This window comes from Amblyraja radiata, chromosome 10 (assembly GCF_010909765.2).
Source record: "Amblyraja radiata isolate CabotCenter1 chromosome 10, sAmbRad1.1.pri, whole genome shotgun sequence".
NCBI lineage: Eukaryota > Metazoa > Chordata > Chondrichthyes > Rajiformes > Rajidae > Amblyraja > Amblyraja radiata.
In genome coordinates, this window is record NC_045965.1 from 52,338,820 (window position 1) to 52,356,397 (window position 17,578).

The 17,578-nt window shown below is 46.9% G+C and overlaps 1 protein-coding gene across 4 annotated transcripts in view; it reads left to right on the forward strand.

Annotated features, from left to right (window-relative positions):
* Positions 1–17,578, forward strand: part of hyi (hydroxypyruvate isomerase (putative)) — a 32,470-nt gene that overhangs the window by 4,146 nt on the left and 10,746 nt on the right. For 3 of the 4 annotated variants that reach the window (XM_033028837.1, XM_033028840.1, XM_033028838.1), the window contains exons 2-5: positions 7,675–7,881; positions 9,030–9,141; positions 11,931–12,045; positions 16,838–16,916. In XM_033028837.1, the coding sequence (XP_032884728.1) occupies positions 7,680–7,881; positions 9,030–9,141; positions 11,931–12,045; positions 16,838–16,916 (508 nt within the window). In that variant the 5' untranslated portion in view covers positions 7,675–7,679. Of the gene's footprint in view, positions 1–3,180; positions 3,263–7,674; positions 7,882–9,029; positions 9,142–11,930; positions 12,046–16,837; positions 16,917–17,578 lie in introns of those variants that run through there. The other variant, XM_033028839.1, reaches the window with a different exon arrangement.

Consider the following 17,578-nt stretch of genomic DNA (forward strand, 5'->3'; position numbering starts at 1 on the left):
CCAAATTCGCTAATTTTAGGCTCCTTTTTCTCTCTCCTCCTCTGCCACCGAAGGCTGTGGAGGCCAAGTCAATGGCCACGATAGATAGATTCATGATTAGTACAGGTGTCAGGAGTTATGGGGAGAAGGCAGGAGAATAGGGTTAGGAGGGTGAGATAGATCAGCCATGATTGAATGGTGGTGGACTTGATGGGCCGAATGGCTTAATTCTGCTCCTATCACTTATGACTTGTCTTGTGCCACCCTCCACCCGAATACGCACCCATTTTTCCCCACTATACCATCCCCCCCACCTCCTCCCTATCCACCTATATCCCTCCCTCTGGCCTTATATCTCCTTATCTGACGCCCTTTTGTCTCCTTTTCATCCCTAACCTTTGTCTACTCATCAGCCAATCAAACTCCCCTCACCTGTATCCACCTATCACTCGCCAGGCTTTGTCCTACCCCCACCTCTTTTCCAGTGTTCACCCCCCTACAAAAATCAATCTGAGGACGGGTCCCGCTCCGATACATCACATATCCATGTCCTTTAGAGGTGATACCGAACCCGCTGAGTTACTCCAGCACTTTGTCGATCTTTTACTCAAGATTCCGGCATCTGCAGTTCCTTGTGTAGCCATTCCCAAAGGCTCAGTCACTCCATTGCCCTCCATTGTAATTGGACAGGGCCGGAGACGGTGATTTGATCTCATTCCCTCTTCCAACGAAGTGATTTCTCGCCTAAAGAAATAAATGTTCATTATGCAAGAAATAGTATTGGGTAGGCTAATGGGATTGAAGGATGATAAATCCCCTGGGCCTGATGGTCTGCATCCCAGGGTCCTCAGGGAGGTGGCTCTAGAAATAGTGGACGCATTGATGATCATTTTCCAATGTTCAATAGATTCAGGATCAGTTCCTGTGGATTGGAGGATAGCTAATGTTATCCCACTTTTCAAGAAAGGAGCGAGAGACAAAACGGGGAATTACAGACCAGTTAGCCTGACTTCGGTGGTGAGAAAGATGCTGGAGTCAATTATTAAAGAGGTAATAATGTGGCATTTGGATAGCAGTAAAAGGATTAGTCCAAGTCAACATGGATTTATGAAAGGGAAATCATGCTTGACTAATCTGGAATTTTTTGAGGATGTGACAAGTAAAATGGACGAAGGGGAGCCAGTGGATGTAGTGTATCTAGACTTTCAGAAAGCCTTTGATAAGGTCCTGCACGGGAGACTGGTGACTAAAATTAGAGCACATGGTATTGGGGGTAGGGTGTTGACATGGAGAGAAAATTGGTTGGAGACAGGAAGCAAAGAGTAGGAGTGAACGGGTCCTTTTCAGAATGGCAGGCAGTGGCGAGTGGAGTGCCGCAAGGCTCGGTGTTGGGGCCACAACTGTTTACCATGTATATTAATGATTTGGAAGAGGGAATTAGGAGCAACACTAGCAAGTTTGCAGATGACACAAAGCTGGGTGGCAGTGTGAACTGTGAAGAGGATGTTAGAAGGTTGCAGGGTGACCTCGACAGATTGAGTGAGTGGGCAGATGCGTGGCAGATGCAGTATAATATAGATAAATGTGAGGTTATCCACTTTGGCGGCAAAACAAGGGAGATTATTATTTCAATGGGGTTAGGTTAGGTAAGGGGGAGGTGCAGCAAGACCTGGGTGTCCTTGTACACCGGTCACTGAAAGTTGGCGTGCAGGTACAGCAGGCAGTGAAGAAAGCTAATGGCATGTTGGCCTTCATAACAAGAGGATTTCAGTATAGGAGTAAAGAGGTTCTTCCGCAGCTGTACAGGGCTCTGGTGAGACCACATCTGGAGTATTGTGTACTGTTTTGGTCTCCTAATTTGTGGAAGGACATCCTTGTGATTGATGAAGTGCAGCGTAGGTTCACGAGATTGATCCCTGGGATGGCGGGACTGTCATATGAGGAAAGATTGAAAAGACTAGGCCTGTATTCACTGGAATTTAGAGGGAATAGAGGGGGGGGGGGGGGGGGGGGATCTTATAGAAACATATAAAATTATAAAAGGACTGGACAAGCTAGATGCAGGAAAAATGTTCCCAATATTGGGCGAGTCCAGAACCAGGGGCCACAGTCTTAGAATAAAGGGGAAGCCATTTAAGACTGAGGTGAGAAAACACTTTTTCACCCAGAGAGTTGTGAATGTGGAATTCCCTGCCACAGAGGGCAGTGGAGGCCAAGTCACTGGATGGATTTAAGAGAGAGTTAGATAGAGCTCTAGGGGCTAGTGGGATCAAGGGATAAGGGGAGAGGGCAGGCACGGGTTATTGATTGGGGACGATCAGCCATGATCACAATGAATGGCGGTGCTGGCTCGAAGGGCTGAATTGCCTACTCCTGCGCCTATTTTCTATGATAGGAGTAGAATTGGGCCATTGGGCCCATCAAATCTAGTCTGCCATTCAATCATGGTGGATCTATCTTTCTCTCTCCATCCCATTCTCCTGCCTTCTCCCCATAATCCCATGACACCCATACTAATCAAGAATCTGTCAATCTCTGCCTTAAAATAATCTGGTTGGCGGAATTGTTTTGTTTGCCTATTCTGTTCTGATATCTCCCCCTTACTGTGTTTTCCGAAATGACTGTTTCCATCCACGGTATCATTTTGAATCAGTCCAGGTTGTGTGCACTGTCATCATTGTCCAAAGCATCCACAGTTAATAGGTTCAAAATAGACCCCACACCTTCCACTAAGCGTGGAGCTAACTTTGATTTCTATCTCCTCTCTCAATTGCACTTAGATAGAGATCTCGGAGCCAGATTGACAATCTTAAAATGGTGCCTTTACAGGCAAATTCTCTAAATCCCGTCTTTGTCATTTTTTTGCTAAAATCTTCAGCAGTTATCACAGTTTTCTCTGCACCCCCCCCCCCCCCCACATTCTTCCAGTTCCTTTCCTAAGTGCTTTGTTGTTATGGAAACCCAAGCAGGTTGTGTTTTATGTAACAAGATGTTTGGCCCTGAGGTCTTCTGCTGGAATGACTTAATTTAAAACCAGTATGGGGTTGATTCATTTAAGTCAATTTATATGCAAGAGAGTGAACAAAAATATCAATAATATATCAACTGCCAAGTTCCAGAACTCGGGAATTTTAATCCTTGTTGATGGAATAACATTTAATAATTAACCATAAAAGTTAATGATTGTGGAATTCATTATCTCCCACTCTCTCTCTCTCTCCGAGGCAGTGTTGGGATAGTTGCAGTGTGTTTGTTCTATCTATATTTTACACAAGAATAATAGGTAATTATATCTATATGCTGTCAGCTCTGGGCAATTTGCTGCAATTTTCTCTCTTCTACGCTGGCATGGGCTTAGGTGTGGTAGACGATTATGTTTCCTATCTTGTGGATACATATCAGGTGAAATAGGGCCCGGTTGTATGGATCAATAGACTGCTCCCCAGAGAAGAATCTCATTACATGTTAACCTTTGCGACAAAAGGACAAATCCAAAGGCCTTGTACAACTTACTTTAGACTCTAGAGATGTAGCATGGAAACCAGGCCCTTTGTGAGCTTTTTTGTTCTATATTATTGAATTGAATTGAGTGAATGTTATTAGCCAAGTATGTACACACACAAGGAATTTGCCTTGGTGCTTTGCTCGTAAGTAACAGCACGATATACAGTAGACAATTAGGAATAAAACATTATCATTCAAACATGTGAATGAAATAAAATACCAGAGCCAAAGGAGGCAACAGACTTTTGGTTGTTGAGTAGAGCTGTTCGTGGAAAAAAAGCTGTTTTTATGTCTGGCTGTGGTGGCTTTGACAGTCCAGAGTCGCCTTCCAGAGGCAAATGCTTCAAAGATTATGTGGCCAGGGTGAGAGGGGTCAGAGATTATTTTACCCGCTCGCTTCCTGGCCCTTGCAGTGTACAGTTCGTCGATGGGGGGAAGGTTGCAGCCAACAACCTTCTTAGCTGATCGAACGATACGCTGCAGCCTCCGGATGTCGTGCTTGGTGGCTGAGCCAAACCAGACCATGATAGAGAAGGCGAGGACAGACTCTACGATGGCCGCATAGAATTGGACCATCATTATCTGTGGCAGATTGTGCTTCCTGAGCTGCCGCAGGAAGTACATCCTCTGTTGGGCCTTTTTGACTGTGGAGTCAATGGTGTGATGTGACTGTGGTATTGTTGATGGTGAGTGCAGGGAGGGGAGGGGGAGCTCTCCTAAAGTCTGTAATCAATTCCACCGTCTTAAGAGCATTGCGCTCCAGGTTGTTGCGATGGCACCAGGACACCGGCTGCGTCACTTCCTGTCTGTAAGCAGATTTCTCCCCATCCTGGATCAGTCCAATCAGGATTGTGTTGTCCGCAAACTTGAGTAGCTTGACAGAGGAGTCTGTGGTAGTCCAGTCATTGGTGTAGAGAGAGTAAAGGAGAGGTGAGAGTATGCAGCTTTGCGGTGCTCCTATGCTGAGGGTCAGCGGGTCTGAGATGTGCTTTCCCAGCCTCACATGCTGCTTCCTGTCTGTCAGGAAGCTGGTGATCCAAAGTCAGAGGGGTTCAGGCACAGTCAACTGGGAGAGTTTGGAATGTAGTAGCTCTGGCACAATGGTGTTGAATGCTGAGCTAAAATCCACAAACAAAATCCTTGCATAGGTCTCCTGGCGATCTAGATGCTGGAGGATGAAGTGCAGGCCTAGGTTTGACTGCATCATCCACTGAGATATTGGCCTGTATTGCAAACTGCAAGGCTTCCAGCAGGGTAGTTTGTTATATTTTTCAGGTGGGCCAGCACAAGCCTTTCAAGGGTCTTCATGATTACAGAGGTCAGTGCAACAGGCCTGTGGTCATTAAGACCAGTAATCCTTGGCTTTTTGTGTACACTTTCTCACTCAAGGCAATTAACCTACAATCCCGCATGTCTTAGGGATGTGGGAGGAAACTCACACAAAGCCCGCACAAAGGTCGAATCCAGATCCTTGTGGCATCTTCTTAGGCAGTCCCTTGGGCCTTTAGATTTTAGACTTTAGAGAAACAGTGCAGAAACAGGCCCTTCGGCCCACCGAGTCCGTACCAAACAACGATCACCCCGTACACTAACACTATCATACACATTAAGGACAATTTGCAATTTACTGACACCAATTTACCTGCAAACCTGTACGTCTTTGAAGTGTGGGAGGAAAACAGAACACCCGGAGAAAACCCACGCAATCACATGGAGAACGTACAAACTCCGTACAGCCAACACCCGATCAGGATCGAACCCGGGTCTCTGGTGCTATAAAGCAGCAACTCTACTGCTGCGACACTGTGACGCCCCTCCACCACCATACCTGGCGGACAATTTCATTTTAGTTTGAATATACAGCATGGAACAGGCCCTTCGGCCCACTGAGTCTGTGCCGACCAGCGATCATCCCCAACTATCCTACGACCAGGGAGCTCTTTGCAATTTACTGACCTGTACGTCTTTGGAGTGCGGGAGGACATCGGAGCACCCGGAGAAAACCCACGCGTTCGCAGGGAGAACGTAGAAACTCTGCACAGACAGCACCCGAGGTCAGGACCGAACCAACATCAAGCCATTTTGGTGGTCTGTGGCGGTATTTCTTTGCAGAGAGAGTGGCCTGTGTCAGACCCTTTCCAGCAACCTTTCCTCTCTGGCTGTTTGGTGGCGGGGAGGGTTGGCGATCAGTATTCATTAGCGATGACTGTGGGTTAATGGACTGCTTCCACCAAAGGTTTACATTGTTTATGAAAGTCATTATTCCCCCTCCTCCCACTTCTCTCAGTTCCACGTTGATGCATTCTCTACATCAGTACACTCTGATTATTGGGTCAACTAACACCAGCACCAGTGATAACGCTGAATAACATTCACTGATTTTGGCACAATTAATAAATTGTCCTAGTGCTACGTGAGTATTGGTTGTCATGGTTACCGGGACACTGGTGAATGCCACTCGTAACTGATGGCCCACTGCAGTTAAAGACTGAACCCAGTGAGATTCCTTCCAGTCAATTCAATTCGGCGTTGAAAATATCTGCAGTAAATCTTTACAACTCCGTGTTTCACAGACCGTATGCACGGCTACGACTCCGCACCCCAGCACGCAAGGAACATCAGAGAACTCGAACGCCTAGGAATGAAGGAGATTACAAAAAGTGGTGAACACACGGCCCAGTCCATCACGGGCGATGACCTCTCCACTACCGAAAGGATCTATTGGAGCAGTTGGCTCAAAAAGGCAGCCAACATCATCAAGGATCCACACCACCCTGACCACACCCTCATTTCACTCCTGCGATCGGCAAGGAGGTACAGGAGTCTGAAAACTGTAACATCCAGCTTCAGGAACAACAACTATCAGGCTATTGAACACTACCAAGTCCAACAACACTCCGAACTACAATCTGCCTTGGTGAAAAAGGATGGATGACGTTTCGGGTCGGGACCCTTCTTCAGTCCTGACCCGAAACATTACCCATCCTTTATCTCCAGGGATGCTGCTTGACCCGCTGAGTTACTCCAGCACTTTGTGTCAATCTTTGGTAATGTACCAGCATCTGCAGTTCCTTTCCACATATACAAACTGCCTTGGATACACTAGGGGCTTCAGACTTTGTTTTGCTCTTTGATCTATGTTTGCTTCTTAAGGGGTTGGACAGGCTAGATGCAGGAAGATTGTTCCCGATGTTGGGGAAGTCCAGAACAAGGGGTCACAGTTTAAGGATAAGGGGGAAATCTTTTAGGACCGAGATGAGAAAAACATTTTTCACACAGAGAGTGGTGAATCTCTGGAATTCTCTGCCACAGAAGGTAGTTGAGGCCAGTTCATTGGCTATATTTAAGAGGGAGTTAGATGTGGCCCTTCTGGCTAAAGGGATCAGGGGGTATGGAGAGAAGGCAGGTACAGGATACTGAGTTGGATGATCAGCCATGATCATATTGAATGGCGGTGCAGGCTCGAAGGGCCGAATGGCCTACTCCTGCACCTATTTTCTATGTTTCTATGCTTCTTTATTTATTGAACATCTTTTTTATTGTTATTAAATAATCCATATTATTATTTCATATATATTAGTTCATTATATTACCTAATGAGTACTGCGATTATAAAACCCGTTGTGCTGCTGCAAGTGAAGATTTCATTGTTCTGCTTCAGTACCTATGACTATGAAACACTCTTGACTTGAGGTGTTCTTGTAATGTAGATGCATTCACCACCTCTGGAGTAAACAGCAAATCTAGGGCACAATACACATGAATGCGGAAGATTACGTTTACATTCTGGAGTTAACTTTTAAGATATCGGCAACTGAAAATGTAATTAATGGTTAAGAACGATCGCACCAGGCGTGGAGTCATGTTGAAGAAGAATAATGGCCCATAATTCAATCTTTATGTGTGTGATCACAAAAAGGGGGGGAGATATTCCTTACAAATAGTATTGATGATTTCATCTGTTGAATTTGCTCAATAGAACACCCGCAGAACAATCTGACTTGTCTTAATCATAGCTGTTTATTGTCTTTTAAATCGATGAGGAATATCCATTAAAGGCAAACTGTGTGACAAAGCTGAATCATAGTAATTCAGTCCTACTCTTCAATATGTGTAATAACTGTGCGGTAATAGTTCCATACAGAGTAATCCAGACTCTCAATCTAGCGTTGATTCCCATTTTCTTTGCAGTACTAATGCCGTGTCCCCACAATTTTGCTGCCAATGTCTCCTGGCTTTTCCCGGAGGTGGATTCGCTGCCGCAGCGGGTGGATGCCGCTGCCTGCGCGGGGTTCCAGGCAGTGGAGGTCGCCTGGCCCTACGATACTGAAGCCACAGAGCTAAACAAAGTGTTGGAGAAATATGGAATGGAGCTTGTCTTGATTAATACCCCGCCAGGTAAATATACCGACTGAACTAATGCCACTGGCAGCACAGTGGCGCAGCTGGTAGAGCTGCTGCTTCCCACGCCAAAGACCCTGGTTCGATCCCGACCTCGGGTGCTGTCTGCGTGGGGTTTGCACGCTCTCAAAGGAAAAGGCCCAGGTCAGAATGATCTATGTGGAAAAAAGGCAGAGTTTTGGAGAAATTCACAAGTGATAGGAGCAGAATTCTGCCATTCAGCCCATCATGTCTACTCCGCCTTTCAATTGTGGCCAATCTATCTTTCCCTCTTAACCCCATTCTCCTGCCTTCTCCTGCCGTAACCCCTGACACTCAAATCAAGAATCGATATAAATCTGCCTTAAAAATATTGATTGACTTGGCCTCCACAGTGTTCTGTGGTAATAAAATCCAGAGATTCACCACCCTCTGACTAAAGAAATTCCTCCTCATCTCCTTCCTAAAGGAACATTCTTTACTTCTGAGGCTATGACCTCTGGTCCCAGATTCTCCCGCTAATTGGGTCAAATGCATCTCAGGAAGGCAAGGATAGGTGATGAATTGGGTCGGGACCCTTCCTCTCTTTGGATCAGTGTGGAAATAGGAAGGGGAGTTAAATGGTTAGCTCTAGGATCCTCCTCCCAGTCTGCTCTGGGACCCTCCTTCCCTCTTATGTCCCAGCCCCAGTTCTACCTCAGTCTTGGCTTTATGGGACCAAGGGCCACAAGGTAGATTGGGTCTACCTTCACCCTGCTATCTGCATCTCCAGGGTTTTGCTCCGTAACCACACACCACTGCCCTGTACAGATCACTGCTGCCCTTCCTTCACCCATGTGTAGAGTTCGAAACATAGAAACATACAAAATAGGTGCAGGAGTAGATCATTTGGCCATTTGAGGTTGCACCGCCATTCAATATGATCATGGCTGATCATCCAAAATCAGTATCCTGTTCCTGCTTTTTCCACATATCCCTTGATTCCTTTAGCCCTAAGAGCTAAATCTAACTCTCTCTTGAAAACATCCAGTGAATTGGCCTCCACTGCCTTCTGTGGCAGAGAATTCCACAGATTCACAACACTCTGGGTGAAAATGTCTTTCCTCATCTAAGTCCTAAATGGCCTTCCCACCACTTTTATTTTATGACGGTCTTTTAATTTGTAGGAAATAAAGAAAGAGGAGAACTTGGGCTTGGAGCAGATCCGAAGCAGCGGGCCGAATTCCGCAGAGGGCTGGACCAAGCGGTGCAGTATGCCAAGGCTGTGCACTGCAAGCGGTAAGCATTGTCTCCCCGCTTGTGTTGAATAGGCTTTAACAATTGATCCCTCTGTGAGGATTGCAAGCACAGGGGGAAGACGAGGGAAAGAGCTGAACCTGGGACAAGGAGGAAGGTCGGGGGGAGGAAAATATAGATAAATGTGAGGTTAACCACTTTGGCGGCAAAAATAAAAGGGCAGATTATTTTCTCAATGGGGTTAGGTTAGGCAAGGGGGAGGTGCAGCGAGACCTGGGCGTCCTTATACATCAGTCACTGAAAGTTGGCGTGCAGGTACAGCAGGCAGTGAAGAAAGCTAATGGAATGTTGGCCTTCATAAGAAGAGGATTTCAGTATAGGTTCTTCTGCAGTTGTATAGGTCTCTGGTGAGACTACATCTGGAGTATTGTGTCCAGTTTTAGTCTCCGAATTTGAGGAAGGACATCCTTGTGATTGAGGCAATGCGGCGTAGGTTCACGAGATTGATCCCTGGAATACGGGACTGTCGTATGAGGAAAGATTGAAAAGACTAGGCGTGTATTCACTGGAGTTTAGAAGGATGAGGGGAGATCTTAGAGAAACATATAACATTATAAAAGGACTGGACAAGCTAAATGCAGGAAAAATGTTCCCAATGTTGGGCGAGTCCAGAACCAGGGACCACAGTCTTACAATAAAGGGAAAGCCATTTAAGACTGAGGTAAGAAAAAAACTTTTTCACGCAGAGAGTTGTGAATTTGTGGAATTCCCTGCCACAGTGGGCAGTGGAGGCCAAGTCACTGGATGGGTTTAAGAGAGAGTTAGATAGAGCTCTAGGGGCTAGTGGAATCAAGGGATATGGGGAGAAGGTAGGCACGGGTTATTGATTGGGGACGATCAGCCATGATCACAATGAATGGCGGTGCTGCCTTGAAGTGCCGAATGGCCTCCTCCTGCACCAATTTTCTATGTTTCTATGAAAGCAAGGCTGGAGGAAGCGAGAAGGTTCCCAGATCTGGGACAGAGAGGGAAGGAGGGTCTCACATCAGGGCTGGGAGAGGGGGGGAGGGAGAATGCAGGAGCTAACCATGTAACTCCCCTTCCCATTTCCATCCACGCTGATCCGAAGAGAGGAAGGGTCCCGACCCGAATCATCGCCCATCCATATCTTCCTGAGATGCTGTCTGACCCAATTAGTTCTCCAGCACTTTTTTCCTTACTGATCTTTCCGTCCTGGGCCTCCTCTATTGTTGAAGTGAGACCACACGCAACATGGAGGAACAACACCTCCTATCCCACTAGGATCCCTTATACCCACCAATATTAACATTGAACCAATTTCAAGTAATACCTCTTTCCCCCACTCTCTCTTTCCCATGCCCTCCCCCACCAGCCCACCATTTCTCCTACCATCACCCTCGTCACCCTGCTCCTATCCCCTCTGACACTCATCTCCCTTCCTCTGCTCCCATTATTTTTATTTTCTCCTTCCCTTTCCCCCCTGCCACCCATATCCCACCATCCGGCTTCACATCTCACTACCCTTCTCTACATGTGTCTCTCTCTTGCCTGCTTTTCACCTCTAGCCTTTACCACACTCCACCCCTCTGTTAATCACCCCCTCCCCCCAATGGGGTCAAGAAAAGAGCGTTCACGTCGCGGCCCTGTTTCCACCAATCTTTCCACCACCACGCACAAGAAGCGACAAGACAGACACCATTGTTTGCCAATGCTGTGAAGTGGGTTCAGCTCTGGCTGAACAACTCCCAATCTTGTGTGTGGACTCAATAAGAAGAAGACCTCCCTCCTCACCTTTATCTACCTACCACATGCCATATTTTGCCCCACCCCTCTGTTCCAGCTACTCCAGCCCCCCCCATCAGTATGAAGGAAAGTCCCAGCCCAAAATGTCACCTGTCAATTCTTTCCACGGATGCTGCCGAACCCACGGTGTTTTTCCAGCATTTCGTTTTTTTGCCAAGTGTTCCCAGTATTCCCTGACTTTGGAATCATAATCTGAGTGATGCAAGTCAGTTTGTAATCAGGCGGTTAGAGTTCGGATTAAAATAAAATCTAGAAATAAACCCCATAAAGCAATTAGATCATTAGTACAAATACCGACAGGTTCCCAAACATCCGAAGATAGACACAAAAACTGGAGTAATTTCTAACGACTTCTTCAGTCTGAAGAAGGGTCTTGACCCGAAACGTCACCTATTCCTTTTCTCCAGAGATGCTGTTTGACCCTCTGAGTTACTCCAGTTTTTGGTGTCTATCTTCGGTTTAAACCAGCATCTGCAGTTCATATAACCATATTACCATATAACAATTACAGCACGGAAACAGGCCATCTCGGCCCTTCAAGTCCGTGCCGAACACTTATTTTCCCCTAGTCCCATTTACCTGCACTCAGACCATAACCCTCCATTTCTTTCCCGTCCATATACGTATCCAATTTATTTTTAAATGATAAAATCGAACCTGCCTCCACCACTTCCACTGGAAGCTCATTCCACACAGCTACCACTCTCTGAGTAAAGAAGTTCCTTCCTACGCGGTTCCCAAATACCTGTTAGGTAATGAGGAGCCTGTGTTCCATACAGTGACAAGCCGATATACGATTTGCACCTCACACCTTTGTGGGCGACTGAATCATCTTCTGAAAGTGACCTAAGAAACCACAAAATTGGGTCAAAGTAGGACAATTAAAGATGAAGAATAAATGCCAACTTTTGCCAGAGATATCTGTGGCTTCAGAATGAATAAAACAACAGATATTATCTACACTGCGAGATGTTTTTCATAACTACACTGCTCTTCTTTCTGCAAAGGATCCATTTGATGGCAGGACGTGTTCCAACGGGCCTGTGCAGAACAACGGTTGCCATGGAGATGGAGGCCACGTTTGTTGAAAATCTTAAATATGCAGCAGATGTCCTCTCAAAGGTAGACTGAGGTCGAGGACAAGTGGCTCATGTAGAGCATGGTGAAGATGACTATGTGAAACTCTCACTAAATGTGTCTGTAAGCTTGATCACATCCCAGCTCTCACTGTTGGTGAAATTCCCTGCTACATCCGAGTAATTCATATCTGGCAGCTTAATGGTTAAAAACAATTGGTTGGTGCTTATTGCTGTCACCAGGGAGATTATATACTGGTAATAGTATTCGACATTCGGCAATAGTAAGGGAGGCACGGTGGCGCAGCGGTAGAGTTGTTGCCTTACAGCGCTTGCAGCGCCAGAGACCTGGGCCGATCCCGACTACAGGTGCTGGCTGTACGGAGTTTGTACGTTCTCCCTGTGACCGCATGAGTTTTCTCCGAAATCTTCGGTTTCCTCCCACACTCCAAAGACGTACAGGTATGTAGGTTAATTGACTTGGTATAAGTGTAAATTGTCCCTAGTGTGTGCATAGGATAGTGTCAATGTGCAGGGATCGCTGGTCGGTGTGGATTTGGTGGGCACCTGTTTCCACGCTGTATCTCTAAACTAAAGGTAGTTGAGGCCAGTTCATAGGTAGTTGAGGCCAGTTCATAGGTAGTTGAGGCCAGTTCATTGGCTATATTTAAGAGGGAGTTAGATGTGGCCCTTGTGGCTAAAGGGATCAGGGGGCTATGGAGAGAAGGCAGGTACAGGATACTGAGTTGGATGATCAGCCATGATCATATTGAATGGCGGTGCAGGCTCGAAGGGCCGAATGGCCTACTCCTGCACCTATTTTCTATGTAAACTAAACTCAGTGATGGAAATGTGTTTTAGGAACTAGGGGTACTCTAAAGTCCGCGAGGCTGAGGTTGGGAAGGAGTGGGGGGGGGGTAATTTGCTTCAGTGAGGGAAGCAGGTCGGTGATTGATCACAAGGCCCCTCGGAGATTGGCCGCCGAGCGACCAGTGCATTATGTGATTGGACACAATGCCCTTGGAGACAGTGCCTGATTGGACGGGAGGAGACCGATTTGTTGATTGGACGGGAATTTTAAGGGAAGCTGGTCGGTGATTGGACGCAACCCCCTTAGAGACAGCGATTGATTGGCCACCAAATAATCGGGCACAAAAAATTGACAAATAGGAAAACAATAAAATCGAAATTCCGATTTAAATCGGAAGAATATCATGCCTGATATGCAGCAAAGATACTAGTATCCGCTCTGAGTTCCTCCAGCACTCTGTGTTTTTAATTTAACTCTTGAAATTGGTTAGACATAAAGCTGGAATAACTCAGCAGGACAGGCAGCGACTCTGGAGAGAAGACCCTTCTTCAGACTGAACTGAACTCTCGTCAGTGAAAGTACTTGTGATTGTCTGCAGAAGGTTCTCGACCCGAAACGCCACCCACTCCCCAGAGCCGCCGCCCGTCCTGCTGAGCCACCCCAGCCCCTCCGTGTACACCTTCAACTCCAGAGCCAAACAAAAAACACAGAGTGCTGGAGGAACTCAGCGGGCCAGGCGGCACCTGCGGAGGGAATGGACCAGGAACCGCCATGGGCTAGGGCTCCCCCCCCCCGCAACAGGAAGGAACTGCAGATACAACCGCCCCGCAAAATGGCAAATGATTCCGGGAATGCCGAGGCGAGAGGGTGAGAGAGAGGGAGTGAGAGAGAGACAAGATGGGGAGCGGGAGAGCGCGCGAGAGAGAAAGAGGGAGGGAGGGAGCGAAAGACAGGGGGGGTATAGAAGGGGGTGGAGAGGGGGGATGGAGAGGGGGTGTGGAAAGGGGGTGAGGAGGGGGGGAGAGACACAGCGAGAGGGGGAGACAGGCACAGCGAGAGAGAGAGGCACAGCGAGAGAGGGTGAGAGAGAGGCACAGCGAGAGAGAGGGGCACAGCGAGAGGGAGAGAGAGAGGCACGGGGAAAGAGAGAGAGAGAGAGAGGGGGGGGCACAGGTGAGAGAGAGAGAGAGCGAGAGGGGCACAGGAGAGAGAGAGGCGCAGGAGAGAGAGAGAGAGAGAGAGACACACACACACAGGGGAGAGAGAGAGAGGCACAGGAGAGAGGCGCAGGAGAGAGAGAGAGAGCCACACACACACAGGAGAGAGAGAGAGAGAGAGGCACAGCGAGAGAGAGGCACAGCGGGAGAATATCGGAAGAATATCATGCCTGATCTGCAGCAAAGATACTAGTATCCGCTCTAGTATCTTTGATCTGCAGTTCCTTCCTATTGAAGAAGAAACCTGGCCCGAAACATCTCCTAATCCATTCCCTCCACAGATGCCGCTTAGCCCGCTGAGTTCCTCCAGCACTCTGTGTTTTTAATTTAACTCTTGAAATTGAAGTTAGACATAAAGCTGGAGTAACTCAGCGGGACAGGCAGCGACTCTGGAGAGAAGACCCTTCTTCAGACTGAACTGAATTCTCGTCGGTGAGAGTACTTGTGATTGTCTGCAGAAGGTTCTCGACCCGAAACGCCACCTACTCCCCATCGCCGCCGCCTGTCCTGCTGAGTTACTCCAGCTTTATGTCTAACTTCAATTTCAAGAGTTAAATTAAACACAGAGTGCTGGAGGAACTCAGTAGGCCAGGCGGCACCTGCTGGCCTCCACGGGCTAGGGCTCCCCCCCCAACAGGAAGGAACCGCAGATGCAGTCGCCCCCGCAGAGCGAGAGAGAGAGAGACGAGATGGGGAGCGGGAGAGAGAGAGGGAGGGAGGGAGGGAGGGAGGGAGAGAATGAAAGACAGACAGGGGGGGAGAGAGGGAGCGAAAGACAGAGAGAGGGGGTAGAGAGGGAAGGCCAGGGGGAGGGGGGGAGGGGGGGGAAGAGGATAAAATAATGTGACTTTACCTGAGCCCTTGCTCGCGGTCCAGAGCCCTGACAGAGAGTTTTAAGAAATTCTGCCATGAATTTTATTGAAAGGAACGCGGCGTCTTTAATACTTGGTCAAAACACAATTACATTTACTGAGGAATGTGGATCGATGTATTGATGACACATTGTATAACTACGTGTTAACTACCGGCTGTTAACAAGTGCTAACAGTGGTAGTTGACAAATCGGTTTTGTCTCATGGTCGTTGTAATGATTATCCATGGTTATTTTTTTTTTGAATCCGTATTTAACAACTCTGACTCCCTTCTTGTACAGAAATTGGACATAAACTGGAAACTGAAAAGTAGGGGAACGCCGTCCCCCTGCGTACCCCCCCATTTCCATCACTGACCAAACTGAATCATTGATTGCAATAGTTGGTGACATTAGGTACAGATTCACAATACTAGAACATTAACGTTGAGAATAGAAACTATGAATGTTCCTACCATTATTTTTTATCAATAGCTGATAAGATTAGATATTAGCAATCGTAAAACACACAATGCACGTAATTAATAATAATAATAATGGATGGGATTTATATAGCGCCTTTCTAATACTCAAGGCGCTTTACATCGCATTATTCATTCACTCCTCAGTCACACTCGGTGGTGGTAAGCTACTTCTGTAGCCACAGCTGCCCTGGGGCAGACTGACGGAAGCGTGGCTGCCAATCTGCGCCTACGGCCCCTCCGACCACCACCAATCATTCACACACATTCACACACAGGCAAAGGTGGGTGAAGTGTCTTGCCCAAGGACACAACGACAGTATGCGCTCCAAGCGGGATTCGAACCGGCTACCTTCCGGTTGCCAGTCGAACACTTAGCCCATTGTGCCATCTGTTGTCATGTTACACTGTGGCTGGCTTGATTGTAATTGTAATCATGTATTATCTTTCTGCTGACTGGTTTGCACACAACAAAAGCTTTTCACTGTACCTCGGCACACGTGACAATTAAACTCAAACACTATCAATATGAGTGATTAATGAGATTGCACTATTGATACTAGTAACTGGATTCTCTTTGTAGAACTTTGATCTTTTGACCCCATTGTGTTCTCCTCTTTTGCCTGCTATGTTGTTACTGAAGCATAAACAGTCCCCTGTATCCAATTCATGCCTGTATGTGTCCATTGTCCATTATGAGACTCCATTGTTCTGGCCCCAGGGAGGAGTGGAGATCAGGAGTGGAGGAAGGAATTGTAGATGCTGGTATGAACAAAAGGTAGACGCAAAGAGCCGGAGTAACTCAGCGGGACAGGCAGCATCTCTGGAGAGAAGGAATGGGTGACGTATCGGGTCGAGACCCTTCTTCAGGCCGCAACATCTTCAGGAAACACCATCCACATTGTGACATGACAATTATGTGTATTGTGTGTTTAACGATTACTAATATCTAATCATATCAGCTATTGATAAAAAACACCTACCCACCTGTCCAAAAAAAACTGCCTGAAACTTTCCTTCTCTGTTCTCTCACGAATTTAGAAGATTGAGGGGGGATCTTATAGAAACTTACAAAATTCTTAAGGGGTTGGTCAGGCTGGATGTAGGAAGATTGTTCCCGGTGTTGGGAAGTCCAGAACAAGGGGTCACAGTTTAAGGATAAAGGGGAAATCTTTTAGGACTGAGATGAGAAAAACATTTTTTACACAGAGAGTGGTGAATCTCTGGAATTCTCTGCCACATAATGTAGGTGAGGCCAGTTCATTGGCTATATTTAAGAGGGAGTTAGATGTGGCCCTTGTGGCTAAGGGGATCAGGGGGTATGGAGAGAAGGCAGGTACAGGATACTGAGTTGGATGATCAGCCATGATCATATTGAATGGCGGTGCTGGCTCGAAGGGCCGAATGACCTACTCCTGCACCTATTTTCTATGTTTCTATGAATTCTGGACTGTTCATTTTTTCTTGCTTTCAACCAGGAGGGAATCATGGGGTTGATCGAACCCATTAACACGAGGATCACGGATCCCTGCTACTTCCTGAACACCCCGCACCAAGGTAAGAGGGAACTTGCCAGGGAAAAGTCAACAAAAGAGCCCACACTGCTGGGTTATTTTTATTCAAAGTTCAAAAAGACCCCGGGATGGCGGAACTGACAAATGATGGATCGACTGGGCTTATATTTACTGAAATTTAGAAGGATGAGAGGGAATCTTATAGAAACATATAGCGTTTGTACAGGCTGGATGCAGGAAAAATGTTCCCGATGTTGGGGGAGTCCAGAACCAGGGGTCACAGTTTAAGAATAAGGGGTAGGCCATTTAGGACTGAGATTAGGAAAAGCTTTTTCACCCAGAGAGTTGTGAATCTGTGGAATTCTCTGCCACAGACGGCAGTGGAGGCCAATTCACTGGATGTATTCAAGAGGGAGTTAGATATAGCTCTTAGGGCTAATGGAATCAAGGGATATGGGGCGAAAGCAGGAACGGGGTACAGATTCTGGATGATCAGCCATGATCAGGTGCTGGCTCGAAGGGTCGAATGGCCTACTCCTGCACCTATTTTCCATGTTTCTATGATTGAGCTTAAATTTGCACACTTTTAGATGGAATCACAAATGAAATCTCCTCGGGCTCGCTTTCCCCAGTGCTACCTGATTAGTAGGAACGTAACATGATTTAAAAATTAATGAATGGAAAATCTATGAACTATTAGTGTAT